The following is a 14,146-nucleotide window of genomic DNA, read 5'->3' on the forward strand; positions in this document are numbered from 1 at the left end:
TGACTGACTAGAACCTCCCTCTGTTTGGCATTTCCACGTCCAATCTGTCAGAAGTGCAATTTCACTCAAGATGCTGTGCTAGCAAGAAAGGACGATGTTTATTAGTGAAACAGCACTAGCAGTATATCGGCACCTGCAAGTCAGCTGGAGCCCAGCCCTGTGCAGCCACGGAGCAAAGTGAGGCTCAGGATGCTCACAGCGTTAGTTTCAGGTCACTGCTTTCACCTCTGTTGCCACATTAAGGTGACGACTAATGTCCTCACTTCTGAGTTCCTCCTCCCTGCTGGACTAACAGCTTGTGTTTTCACACTTCCCTACATCACGTTGTGCCAAGGTGATGTTACACTGTGCCATACGATGCCACGTAGCTCTGAAGACCCCTTTCTTCACTGGGGCTGGACTGAGCAGCAAGGTCTGCTGTACAAATGGGTGTATCTATCAGCACAGTGACATTGAGGGCACCACCCTGCACAGCCGAATGAACATGCAAGGTGCCCATAAACTAAAGTTTTGCAGAGAGTTTCTTTCGAAATCCCCCATGAATTGCCACTTCTCCTGTGAAGGCCAAAACTGCACAGAAAAAGATATTTATACAAGTTTTCACCACAAGCTGTTTTCCATCAACTGAAATTCTGCGTTTTCCTAATGAGTATGACTGACCTGCACTGACCTGCATGGATTTACTGAGTTCATACATCTTAGTTACAGGCTCCACACTTTAAGTATGGTTTCGTTCTGGAAAACTCAAATTTCAGTATCTGCAAATGAGCAACACCTGTAGATGCTGTATGCCCCAAGCAGAAACACAAAACAAGAACTCAAAAAAAAAAGTAGGCTTTCCCACTTATATTAGTGAATGCGTGGCACATTATTTTGATACAGACAACACGTAATAAAACATATATGGACCAATAAAATCTTAGTAACAAGAAAAATAATTTTGTATTCCACCAGTATTTATCTATGGTAGACTCTTAGTGTAGTCTAAGTAACATCTCTAGCAGGCTATTTAGTTTAAAAAGCACAAAGGATAATTTACATGGCAAAACTGTTTATTATTTCAATACTGACCACAGTATCAAGTGATGTGCCATGCAGATATCTATGAGTGACACATTTACATTTGTGAGAAGGTGAAGTTTCTATTGCTAGCTAAGGTCAGGAATTTTTATTAGCTTTTTTCAAACTCTTAAAGACGACAGCTAAATGGTTACAGAAATTTACTGAGATTCAGTTTGTGTGAGAACCCATTAACTACATTTTCCAGTCAGAAAGGAAAAGGTGATCTTTGTCTTAACAAGAACACTGAAATTCTAGAAAGATGGTGAACAATTAAAGATAGCCCAGGGGTGTTGGTAGTTTTTAAAACATAACAGGAAAAAAAATATCTGCAATGTGTCTAACCAGGAAGAGGAAAATGAGAAAAAACTCAAGAAATTACATAGAGGAGGGAGAAAAATCACCAAGGGCAAGGCAAAGAGTCAAGACAAACTCTGCAAAATTGGAGATGTCAGAAGCGTGATTTGCTAATTTGATTTTGCCAAAGCAGTTTAGAAAAATATGCCATGATTGTATTGGCTGTTATAAATGCCCTTACTGGAATTTAGAGAAAATCTAAATGGAGGAAGATGGTTTGTCTTATATCCATAGTAGTATAACTATGGAGAGGCTTGTTTTCCCACCTGTATGATGGTACCTGACTGATTTATCCACAAACATATTTCAGATATCTTATGATGATGTTGGTGGAAGAAATTTTTTTTTATTCTTAAAGAAGCATAGCATATTCTATCTAAATTCCTTACGAACCCTTAACTTCACAAGTCTTCCCCACAACATTCCCTGCTTCATCCGGCATTGGCATGAAATAATTGAGACCATTCAACGCCAGTGGGGGAGAGAGAGACAGATGGACAGCTTTAGGGTTGTGACACTGGACAAGTGTTCGTACATTTAGAAACTGAGAGGCACCCAACTTACTCAGTTCCTAGGGGTGAACCTCTGTTGGGGGGAAAGATGGCTTGGAGGAAATTTCTGCCTCTGAGTAATCAGAGATAGCTTAGACTTAAAACATGATGTGCCAGGTTTTGTCTCATATGAATTCAGTTAAACTGATCATCAGATCTGGTGACTGCAAGGTACACATCTCCGGCTCAGACTGACAAGGAACACCAGGAGTTTCAATTTTCCTCTAGAAAGTTGTCTACCAAAACTCCTGCCACATCATTTTGAGCTGCGAAACTGCAGAGCTACTGCAATTTCTTACTTACTGTAAGCTTACTCACTTGGTGGAAATGGCCTCAAGTTGCACCAGGGGCGGTTTAGACTGGATATTAGGAAAAATTTATTCACTGAAAGGGTAGTCAAGCACTGGAACAGGTTGCCTGGGGAGGTGGTGGAGTCACCATCCCTGGAGGTGTTTAAAAAGCACATAGACATGGTGCGTAGGGACATCGTTTAATGATGGACTTGGCAGTCCTGGGTTAACAGTTGAACTTGATGATCTCAAAGGTCTTTTCCAACATTAACGATGCTATGATTCTATGATACAATAGATAAAACCTTACTAGTATTTTCTGATAGTAATGTACATAGATGAACATTTAATAACATCCCTAAACTATTGCTTAAATTCATTCCTACACAGAGTCCATACAAAGTCACATTGGCAATATCATAAAGATACTTCTTAAATTAGGATCAACTTTCTAAACAAACATTTCCATTCATTTCTAAAATTATTAGCTTTCAGAAAGGAAAAGAAGAAATACATCTTGCATAGACAAGAACAAGGTGCGTGCGTTCAAGTGAGAGTACTACAAGGCTGCAGTGTTCTCTGTCATAAATTTTCTGTTGAGAAAGATAAAAATCAATAAATAACTTGTGGTTCTCTATTCTTCTCACTAAGGATGGTGAACGCTAGTTTAGAACTTATTCTCTGTGTTACATTTACATCTGAAAAAACACCAGTGAATTGCCCCCGATTTCTTAGATGCTTGCTGAGCAATTTCACTGCACTTGTAAACTACAGAACCTTCTAAGTAGTAACAGACATGCTTTTATCTGCAGCACTGACTATTAAGTGAATTCAAGCCAAGACAGATTGTTCTGGCAGGAGGCTTTGTAACAAAGAAGTATGTTTCAGAACTACTTTTAAGTTAGATAAAATCCACTTTTTCAACATATTTCCACTGTACACTAATCTTTCTATGGACAACAGAGACAGTCTTGAATGGTACAGAATGAGAGCAGAAAAAACCTGAAAGAATTTCAGTATGTAGTTATACCAATAAAAGACATCATCTTGAAAACACAGTTTTGGATTTTCATGAGTTGGTTGGCTCAGAGTCAATCAACACAGTCATTGCATTTTAATCCTTTTTAATGAAAAGATGTCTGCATGAAATATACCAAACTCCACACACAACCCCCCTGAGAATGATGGTACTAGCAAAGCAGTGTATACATTGCCTTGTCGAACACTCCTTTTTCCCACTGTTGCTGAACACTTTAACCACTGACAACAGCTCTCTTCTATTAAAAAAAAAAAAAAAAAGAAAAGAAAAAAGTTGAGAACTGAATCTCCTTGCAAAGGATCCATCTGACAAAAATTGTGGGAGTAATCCACTCTTTAAGAGATATTAATACACCATTATTAAGACTTGGTTTCTGTTTTTCAGGCTTTTAGTGGACTGGGGGATAGCTTGGTGCTCAACCACTTCAAAACATCATTTCTACTCTACAGCACCTACAAAAATGCACCAACTTCAGCAGTTACAATGATGGGATGTGACCTTTTCCAGCTGTCTCTGCACCTTTCAATGCAGCCTGTCTCCCTAGAAACCCACCCTCTCCATTTTTCAAAAATGAAGACAACCTTTTCAATGAAAACTGACAATGAAACCAAGCACAGGGCAAATTATTTTATGAGCAGAAAGCAAAGATAAGTGTTTCCCCACGCACACTGTACATAGAGTTATACCAGTTATGGCAAGGTGTACAAACAGCTCCCACCCACATAGCCATAACTAGCAATCATTTGTCTGGACAAAAATGTATGCTTTCAGCTTCCTAGTATCTCTTCTCCCAGAGAAAAGTGGAAAGTCCCAAAATCAGAAGCAAATTCAGGGAAGATGCCCATTTCCCTCTTGTTGAACTCTTTGGAATATCTTCTGAGAAGACATTTTGTTCATAGGACCTAGATAGCCTTTTATTTGCTTGAAAGACCATGGTTTCTTAATCATTTACTCTTAGTAACTGGAAAAATAAATTTTAAAAAATCCAGTTCATTCATTGTCTTTACAAAAAATTAACAATAATCTTAAACTACCTCAAAGGCATGTCAATAGTGCAGTGCACAGCGCTGCATTGATGAACCCAAAAGGTCAAGCAAGTCATCTTGCAGAAACAGTCTGCTGAATCTAAATCCAAGTGCACCTCATTGCAAAGTATGCTCAATAAGCATCAATGCAGCTCGCCTTATGGTCTGCTGTATAATGAAGCGATACCCTTAATCTTTTTATATTGTTTCCAACAATACTCTCACCAAAGCATTATAAAATGCACGAACACGTGTGGTATAGTAGTGCTGTATTGTTTTCATTTGGCTGTGCTTTCAAGAAGCTGCTGAGGAACGTACAATTAGAAGAGCACATATATATACACCTGGAATTGCAGAAGCTGTGACAGCAGCTACACAGATGTGACAGCACGCCCTGTGCAAAAACAGTTTTTACTAACTAGACCACACAATAACAGTAAAACCAAGACAAGTCCTCCAGGCATACCATCACCAGTGTTTCACCACTCCTCACACATGACCGAAAGGCACAGTAACAGACTGCGCAAAAATACCATTAAATTGCAATATTTTAGGACCACCCCTGCAGTCCACAGTGCCACAGGTAGTCTCACTCACTTCAGAGACACTCTTCATACGCGTGAAAACCATTCACTTCAGGGTTTCTGGGATGAGCCACTCAGCAGCCAGCCACATCACTGGCAGTACTTCACTGCTGTCACTGTTCAAGCACTACTGACTTTCTGCCAGGGATTTACACCACTGGCCAGCCACAGTACAAATGAAATGGGACGCACCCAGGCCATACACTGGGGAGAACCAAGTCAGTCCTTTGATGAGGCAACTATGGGAGCAGGAAAATCAGCTGCAAACTGAAGAATAGTGTGCCAGGGTTCCAGCCCTATGCTGTATGAAAACAAGATCGGCCATGTGGTGCAGCCTTGGCACCCCAGAACATAACACCACCTCAAATGGTCCTGCTTCTATCAGCACAAGGTAAGGCAGCAGCTACTTGATAATATGAGGCATACAGAACTGGCATTCAAATTGAAAGAACTTAAGAGCACACAGTAAATATTCCCCAGTAATGATACATCCTCAAGTGTGGTAAGGATTGCCTCTGGGTTTAAAAGAATTACAGAATCAAATTCGTAAGTTTTGTTAACAATTTTTTTTATCCCCTGTTCACTGCAAAACCAAAAGAATTAAATAGAACAAGTTATAGTATTTACCTGTTATGAATAGGTCCTCTGAACTTTGGGTCAAATTTCCTTGGTTCACCTGCATTTAAAATAAAAACAGTATAAAAATACGTCCTTATTTAAAATAAAATCTGTATAGAGGGGGGTGTTAAAAGCAGTCTTTGAAGAACATCTTCCATATATTCCTATTTAATCAGTTCTGTTAAAATCATTTCATGCAGGGAGTATCAGTAATTCACCAATACAATCACCTAGTTTTTGTAAATGAGATCAAAGCTTTTTTCTTCTAGCTTTAACACTTTGAGGGCCTCATATTTACCACACGATAAATAACCTTTAATGTACATCCTATCACTACACCTGTGCACAGTGTTCACAGTAGAAGGTCACTGATATTTGAGAGGCAAGGATTATATCTCATAGCCCCGTGCTATGTGAGTTTGGCAGCAAAGGGAGTGAACCTACCTCTCCGGAGCTATAGGTTAAGCCCTTCTGATTTTTCTCTAAAAGAACAGTTTGGAGTAATGTCTGTATTTAATGTTACACTTACAGTCTTGCAGAGTTATTCTTACTTCCCACTACTTTGGTTACAGGACTTTACAGACATAAAGCTGCAGGTCTGCTCTTCTTGCATTGGACTTAGCAGATGACAAAGCATGGCTGGAAACTGTGGAAATTCAGTGTGGACCTTGCTCTACGCTACCCTGCACAGCTAGGGTAACTGCACTAGCTTCTCCAGAGCTGGAGATGATGTGCAGCACTGCAAGGCAGGCAGAAAAGCACGTTTCAAACAATATTCTCTAACTCTCAAGTGGACACACCCATCACCTATCCCAGTGTAGGAAGAATAGCAGGTTTTAGAGTTGGTTATGCATACACCCCTGAACACAGTTGTTGCTTTACATGAATCTCAGAACTAGAAGGTCAAGTCAAGTTCCTCCTAGAAGCAGGCAGTAACAGCTGGCCAAAGTCTACAGGTGGAAGGAATTTGTTTCACACAGCTATCCTGGTTAGCTTAGTTCCAATTGAGTCACTCTACAAGCAAACAAACTATATCAAGAAAATGCCAAATACTAACCCACCAATCTGTGCTTCAAATGTGGACTTCAGTAAGATGAATTACAGTATGATTTCACTTGGGAAAGAGTAACAAAAATTTATAGTAGAACTTACATTTTCAATTTTCAAACAACTGTGTGAAGAGCAAGATGCAGTCCTTCGTTCAACAGACCAGGATTTGGACTTTTCCTTTTGAAGACAGCTATTCAGCTTTATGGGATTTTTTTAAAGTTCAGTGATTATGGAGATACACTGAACCAAAATCTGCGCAATGAAAAATTCTTTCTTCACTCACATGTCAACACTACAATACTAATGACTGTTTCAGACTGCTTTCTTACTGCCTTCTAAAGGATCTCCTCTGCTGAACATACCTGGTATTAAAGGGTGTTACCAGCCTAAGCCTTTGCCTGCCCACAGAAAAAATACTTCTTCAATTAGAGAAGAATTCAGCAACTTCACAAAAGCAGAGTTTACTTATTAACTAAATGCCAGATTTTGTTCTTGGTTTATATCAGAAAAACCTTATCAAAATACACACAGTCCAGTACAATAAACACAGCAGATAATAAAATTTTATTTAGCCTTTGTTTGAGGTGTTCAGGTCCACCTTACCAGGCTCCTAATACAAGTATGTTTTAACACAGAGGAGACTGGGAAAGCTAAAACTTTGGAGGAGTGATGTGTGACAACTCCAGGGAGTAGATGTTTTATGCTGCTACACAGGTACTACAGGAACCCACCATGGTCCAGAAAACAAGTGTACCACAACAATACCTGATGCTGGGCCAAAACCTGTATTTTGAAGAACCTTTTTGCACAGCAATTTCTACAAAGTAAGTATTTCTACAAAATAATTTATCTCCAGAACAATTCAGCATCTGTAACATTACTCCCTATTGGCCCTAAGGCATACTGAAGTGAACATTTGTTCATTGCTTATACAGGAGCCAAGTTTAGCAGTTAAAAACAGCCAAACGAGATCACGAGAGATCCACTGGACCCATACCCTGTGTCTAACAAGGGACCACAGTGAATACGTAAGGAGAAATGCAAAATCAAGGCAAACATAGTGGTATTTCCATAAAAATGAGTTTACAGAGATTTGCAACACTTTTCTAAACCAAAGGTAGTGACTTTGTATTTAAAAGTTGTGGGCAAATTTCTTTCTCATTTATTCCATGAATCTCTACTTAACTTGCCCTACATCATGGAGTAGCATGGCATGCTGCTAATAATTGTACTGGTTATTACAGTCCTTTTTACTTGTCTATCTCCCAGAGTCCTAGTCTGCTCAATTGTTTCTTCTACATAAGCCATTCCATACTTTTGGTCATGCTTATATTCCTTTTCTGTACCTCTTTCAGTGCTACTACATACCTCTGGAAAAGGAAGGGCTAGAACTGGATAGGATATTCACCACAGCTATTGGCTGTGATTTATACAACCACATAATGACAATTTCTATTTGATCTCAGTCCATTCCTAGTAATTCTTTCTTACAATTAACTTGCCTATGGGGACAAACACTTTCACTGAATCACTCATTAAGACCACAAGTTCTCACTCTTGAATGTTAGTAGTTAGCTCAGTCCCACTACTCAAGAAACCTATTCTTCAAAGCTATTCAACACTTCCCTTAACAATTTGAACAATGAAGTGGAATGAACACATTGCGACTGTGCAGGTGACAATTGTTACAACACTTCTGGAGACATAATCAAACAGAAATTAATAAACAATTTAACAATTCAAAGTGATTTTCATAAATTGACGGATGTTAAAAAGACAAATTCCATTCACAAATCCATACAGAATTGCTTTCAACACCACTGATGAGAAGAACCCTGAAGTATTATGGCAGACTACAAACAGAGATTCAGTAAAGTGATCGATCACTTTGCAAAAGAAAGCACAAACTCATTCAAGAATTGTGAGTATGACAGGTGAAGTCACTGTTCCTTGTGCTTGGGACATGTACGGCCTCAGCTGAAAAAACTATTTCTAGATCATGGCACTAGAATTTCAGAAGATACAGACAAATGGAGAGAGTAGGACTGATTAAATAGAAGACATTAAGAGTTTACAAAACGCAGTAAACGAATGCAAACTTCAGTGACTGTGATTAAGGGAAGGAGCACAAAACAGTCTTCAAATACCATATAAAAACCACAGCGATCAGTTGTCCTCAGCTTCCTCTGTCAGAGACAGAAGCTAACTTCATTTACAGCAAAGGTGGTTTACATTAGGCATTAGGAAACCTTTCAGAACACATAGGCAGTTATAGACTAGAACAGGTTTTCCAAGCATACTTCTGAATTTTCCTCACCCTAAGCTTTCAAGAATGGATTAGACAAATACCTACTGGGAAAAGATTAGGTAAATGAACCATGTCTCAGCACAGACAGTCAAAAGGATGTCTTGAAGTCCATCATCGCTGTAACTGTCTGGTGGCAGCCAGCTAAGACCTAGCATGCCCCAAATGTATTTTAGCGTGCTTGTTCATTTTTATCTTTTCTCACACATTATGCATTGTTTACTTTCCAGATAGAAAGCAGTCATTTCTGATCTCCTTGGTATGGCAACAAGCTACTTTTTCAAACATACGATACAGACTCTCAGCAGGGAAGCCATACACCTGTATTTTGCATACAGATGTTTCTGCAGTCTGTGTTGTTCCGAGAAAGCTTGTTGACAGGGGCAACCTCCTGAGCTTCCAGAATGTCTCCATCAGGCAGAATAGTTTTATAATGCAACCAGCTGGGCAAGATGTAATGTGTTTCCACAACTGTCCTCCTTTCCATAATAAGATCAACAGTGTCTAACAGTGTATATAGCTCAAGTTTTGTTATTTATGTCATACCTGTGTGCCTCTGAAACAGAACAAAGAAAAATGTATGTCAAAAAATACACGTATTTATGGAGCATACTCAAGTGTTGTAGGTGAACTCCACAATATTGCTACAATGAAAACTAATATCCTCTAACTAATACGCAAAAAAATAAAAAAAAAAGCACTCCAGAAAATCGGCTCTGATTCAAATGGAGACTTTAATTTCCATCAGGCAAGAAGAGGGATGCTGTGAGATAGTAAGTGTCATTAACAGCAGTAAAATTACTGCAGTACTGCAAACTTCTTCCAAGAATTGCTCCTTACTGCCAGAAGTCAGTGTGCTTATCATGGCATGGTGCAGTGCAACACTGCTCAAATTGTCTTCCTCTGTCACCTAGGTCTCAATATAAATCCATTACAGAATATGGCAGTCTACATAGGAAAAGATAACTAGATTCCAAAGTTAAAAAAACACTAACATTCACATACAGAAGGAGTCTGTAGCATCACTGGAATATTCCTTACCACAACATATGACAGCAGCTCTGATCACAGCTTCACAGCACAACAAGAAAAATGCTGGTTTTTTCATTCTGTATTTTTTCCAAATTAGATATCAAATTTCCTACTTAATTACTACCATTCTTTAAAAATAGAGAAGACTTCTTGGGAGTGAAGTGGAAATTATTGATGTTATTAATATTTACATAGCTCCTGGTAAAAGCAAACCACTTCCTTAGCTATAAAAGCCCAAACATATTAAGAAAGCAAATTCCAAGCTTTAGAGTCTGGTAGGCATAAGGAAGAAAGCAGTGGCAAGGGGTAACGCCTGTCGTTTTTTTGCTAAGATTAAAAACTGAGATGATATTCACTCTTTGCAGATGAGACAGATCTATTTCACAGGCTGCTTTACGATATGAAACATTTTTGTACAATGTACTTTTGTACATTGAATTATCACCGAAATAAAAATTTCACAAGACACTTCATTTACCAGTTCTGACTTCAAACAGTATATGAATGTAACTGTTGCACTTGATTACTATAATAATTTTAAAAAGCAATTCTAAATTACTTATCTAAAATACAAATTGACAAGATGTACAAATAGTTTACCTTTGACCTGTAATTTAAATAAACTTGCAAATGTCATGCTAGAAAAAAAAAATAGGATATTGCTAATAATTGAAGAGGTTATAGAAAGCCATTTGAGGATGAACTGAAGCCCATTAAAGTCAAGTGAAATAATATAACTGAAATAAATGAGATTTAGATCAGGCATTTACGAATTGTCATAAGAAAGCAGGTAAATTACCGTGTCTTCCGTAGTAGTTTTCTTCATCTCTATCCATGTTACTGTACCTGGATCACTTTAGCAAGCTGTGTGAGATATTAACTGCCAACTCTATGTTGCTAGCACACTTTCCCCAGCAAGCACAGATACACAAAAATAATATTTAAATAGACTTTAAAATAAAGCTGATTGTCATGAATCAGAATGAAAATTCACAGAGTAGGCAGGCCTTACACTGAACAGAAAGTTATCACTCAGTGCCTTCCCCACCTACTCCAAGCCAGTCTGCTAGTAAGAATGAAAAGGAATTACTCTTATCAGCTTGTATTAACCTACAACGTATAAGCAGAAAGGGAAATGTATGCACCTGAATACCATTTGTAAAATAATCTTATGGAAGTCAATACAACTGCAAAAAATACCACCAATTTGCTAACTGAGAATAAGGCATCACACTGTCAGTAATTACTGTGCTTTTGTAGCCTGTGCTACTGTGAGAGAAAATAGTCTTTACAAGTCACACCTGGCCAAATTTTTCTTCCTCTATACACGTGACTAGCTTCCCTAAAGTACAAGTTAGGCAAGTGGGAAAAGCAAGATTTACTCTGACACATTTAACTCTAAAATGTAAACTGCTGTATATCAAATTCTCATTTTTGTCAAGTGGAACATTTATCTGTAGAAGTAGTCATAATTTACCAAATTGTTTTCTTTATAAAATGTACATTTTGTCTTTCTGCCTAGCACAAAAGCGCAGAATAGAAGACTTAGCACTAGAAAGACTTAGTGTTGTTACTTTAGATACTGTAATGCCTATATAGTGAAAGGAAGTACAAGGCATTGTAGCTACTATGTGAATCCCAAAGCCATTTAAAAAAAAAAAAAAAAGCCAGCAACCTCTCCATTTGGCCACAAAGGAACAGAATTCCTGTGTGGTGATCCTGACCAGTATGAAATTTCCATTCTCTGTAGAGTATGATTAAAACACCAATTGTAGAACTCTGTAACGAGTAACATGTACACCTGTATACACATTCCTGCAATAATTTTACAAGACAGGGCTGAACTACATGCAGGAACAACAAAAATTAACATTTTTAAGTCAACCCTGTCACTGTGTAGTACACAATGACAAAGGAGAATGGTTGCGGATTATAGTTCACAAAAGATGCCTGTGATCTGAAGTCACAGCCCATTCTGTTATTACAGAACTCAACAGCACTGTTCTAATGTTTACTGAATGAGCTACTTGGTATAAGCAGTATCAGTAAACAAAGTAAAAATAATATGAGGGTGTGGATTATCTTTTGTAAAATATTAACCATTGACTCAACTCCCATAATTAACTACCTCCCAAGACTTCCTGCTCTCCTCAGGCAAATACAAAAAGTGCCAGAGAAGCCAAGCGACTGTGGTTCTACTGTGCTCCCACCTAAGTTTGAACCTCTATCAGAAGGTGCTTCAGTAAATCTCAACACAGGACAGTGACAGAAGGCTCTGAACAGACAGTGCTAAACACAGACGTACGCTAACTGACCAGGCATTTGGCTAGCAATATATTACCCAACTCTAATAAAACGCCATTTCTTCTTTAATAGCTATTAGTTTCTTCCGTTTTCTTACTTTGTGTTTGGTAAAAAATTACACGTGCCTGTGGCTAGCACAGGAGCGGCTTTAAGAGAATAGTATTGTTATTTGAAAGGCGTTGGAGCTGTATGTGTGTGTGCTGCTCCCCTCTACTGGGGTAAATAGGCATGTCCAGGTAATCAAAACTATTCCTGTAGCACGCCTCAGCAATAGTACTGTCTTCTTTTGGGCAAGTGTACACAATCTGCTAATTCAATGCTCAAAGATACAAGTGCACAAGCCAACAAATCAGGCTGCTAACAAATGCTTGGGGTGAACTGGGACTGAATGAGCCTCATCCCAGTTTCTCTAAAAAAATCATATGAAGATTTTGATGATGATGCCCTTCTATTCTGGGTAGAAGCAGGAAAACCCAAAGTAACACAAGCTCTTGCATATCTATCCCTTTCAGAAGCAGGAACTTCTCTAACATAAATGAAAGCCTAATCTTTGCAAAGTTTAGTCTAATTTTGCAAATAATCCAAATAAATGTTTGAGATGTATACCACTGTTAAGTTGCAGTCAATATTATTTTACTTAAAAGATTCTTTTAGGCAATCTTAAGCTACGTTGCAAGTCACATGTAATGTTTGTTATACAGAAACAGCTAATGGTTCTGGTAATGTAAAATAATACATTATTACTGTAGGACACAAATGTGTGAAAGCAGTCTATTAAGTCAAAAGGTTGACACCATAAACACAGCTCTTCCGCTAAGTCTTGTACCTGGTTTACAAGCATACAGGGATTTTTTCCTCTTTGAAAGGTTCAGGTATAACTTGTTTGCTATGAGATCATATACGGATACACACACATATTTCAATCATAATAAAAGCACATTTATGATTCCTCTTGTGTAATAAATACTAAATGGTAGCTTTCTTTGAAATACCTTTTATTGTGACAGTATTTCTGCTTGTTAGCCAGAAAAGCTAATGAGAGGATAAATACAACTCACCCCAAATTCTATTTTTAAATCTCAGAAAACTGTCTTTTCTGACTGTGAGTTGTGGGGGGTTTTGTATTTACTTCCCGTTAGCCATTCATGCAGACAGATTTTTTTTCCAGAAAAACAATTAAATGTGTTTGTCTTTTAAAAGTGGAGAATTCAGCATAGAAGTCTTAGCAAATGGATGCCACACATTGAAATGTGAGTCAGCAATATCACTGCATTAAATAATTGTACTAGAGTTTTAATGTCTTGATCCTCTATTAAATCACAGCTTATGTATGTCACACTTGTTGGAAACGCTGCATGGCAGGACAGACCCCCTTCATTGTTTCTTCATGTGCCCACACACGTGCAGGAGCTCTGGTACCCCAAGCATTATGAATTAAATTAAGTAAATATCCAAAAGCTAAGTAAAATATTTGCCTTCACATTTGAAACATTCATTTAGGTTGAACAAAATGGTGCAAGTAGAAGCTACTGGAAACAATAAAATAAATTAAGAAATGTCAACATTAGGTGATTAAAGTCAGGGCTATAGATTCTGGGTTCTTACAGTGGAATCCACAGCTCTCTGCTGCTTAGGCCATCTAACAACAGTGAAATAGAAGTCTGTCAACAGGATAGTGGCATCTGGCATGTTGAGGCAACATGATGATGGACCAGCCGGTAAGAAACACTGAATAAAAATAAGTGCATCTTTGGCTCTGTTCCCTACAGGTACTTGGGTACCTACTTCTGGGCAAAATTCACAGCCCTGAATCCTTCCCTGGAGTTTCTATCAAAGAAACAAACAATTACTTCCTTAAAAACGTCGATGCCACAAAAGATGATGGTGCCTGTCCCTCACTAAACAAACAGACCGCTCCAACTCAAGTTGCAA

General features: G+C 38.3%; 1 protein-coding gene across 2 annotated transcripts in view; it reads right to left on the minus strand.

The window, feature by feature from the left end:
- SLC44A5 (solute carrier family 44 member 5) overlaps positions 1 to 14,146 on the minus strand; it is a 94,735-nt gene that overhangs the window by 44,064 nt on the left and 36,525 nt on the right. For both annotated transcript variants that reach the window (XM_040610794.1, XM_040610795.1), the window contains exon 2: positions 5,533 to 5,581. In XM_040610794.1, coding sequence (XP_040466728.1) covers positions 5,533 to 5,581 — 49 coding nt within the window. The remainder of the gene's footprint in view (positions 1 to 5,532; positions 5,582 to 14,146) is intronic.

This window comes from Falco naumanni, chromosome 11 (assembly GCF_017639655.2).
Source record: "Falco naumanni isolate bFalNau1 chromosome 11, bFalNau1.pat, whole genome shotgun sequence".
In the NCBI taxonomy this organism is placed as follows: domain Eukaryota; kingdom Metazoa; phylum Chordata; class Aves; order Falconiformes; family Falconidae; genus Falco; species Falco naumanni.